The 856-nt window shown below is 48.1% G+C and overlaps 1 protein-coding gene across 1 annotated transcript; it reads right to left on the bottom strand.

Annotated features, from left to right (window-relative positions):
- On the bottom strand, nucleotides 1-477 carry LOC137376693 (ribonuclease H-like). The gene has a single exon (XM_068045668.1). It carries the CDS (start codon nucleotides 475-477, stop codon nucleotides 1-3), a length of 477 nt encoding a protein of 158 aa, XP_067901769.1.
- Nucleotides 478-856: the final 379 nt, after the last annotated feature.

Raw genomic sequence — 856 nt, 5'->3', positions numbered from 1 at the left:
TTACTTGGCTGCCTTGTCGGCTAGGGCATTCCCTTTTGCTTCTATATTGTCGTCTTTCGTATGGGCTTTACATTTCAAAATAGATACCTTTTGTGGCAATTGCATCGCCTCTAGCAAGTCTCGAACTTCTTTCCCATTTCGAATAGGTGTACCAGCTGCGGTGAGAAATCCTCTTTTGCGCCACAACTGACCAAAGTCGTGAGCGACTCCAAAAGCATACCGTGAGTCTGTGTAAATATTAGCTGTTTTACCTTCTGCTATTCGACATGCTTCCAACAGGGCTCGCAGTTTGGCTTGTTGGGCCGACGTTCCTGGAGACAGGCATCCCGCTTCCACAACTTCATGTTGAGTTGTAACTGCCCATCCTGCTTTCCGTATACCGTTGTCAACAAAGGAGGATCCGTCTGTGAATAGGATGAAATCTGGGTTGAGCAATGCTTCTTCTGCCGCTAGGGCTGTCTCCTCCGTTTCTTCCATAATGGCGCAGTGGTTAGCACCGCAGCCTCACAGCTCCAGGGACCCAGGTTCGATTCCGGGTACTGCCTGTGTGGAGTTTGCAAGTTCTCCCTGTGTCTGCGTGGGTTTTCTCCGGGTGCTCCGGTTTCCTCCCACAAGCCAAAAGACTTGCAGGTTGATAGGTAAATTGGCCATTATAAATTGTCACTAGTATAGGTAGGTGGTAGGGAAATATAGGGACAGGTGGGGATGTTTGGTAGGAATATGGGATTAGTGTAGGATTAGTATAAATGGGTGGTTGATGTTCGGCACAGACTCGGTGGGCCGAAGGGCCTGTTTCAGTGCTGTATCTCTAATCTAATCTAATCTACGCAATCATGTTCTTCTTCCTCTATCTCCT

The sequence above is a fragment of the Heterodontus francisci genome, chromosome 13, assembly GCF_036365525.1.
Source record: "Heterodontus francisci isolate sHetFra1 chromosome 13, sHetFra1.hap1, whole genome shotgun sequence".
Lineage (NCBI taxonomy): Eukaryota > Metazoa > Chordata > Chondrichthyes > Heterodontiformes > Heterodontidae > Heterodontus > Heterodontus francisci.
Note: the sequence above shows the minus strand (reverse complement) of the source record. Positions and strands in the feature narration are given on the sequence as shown.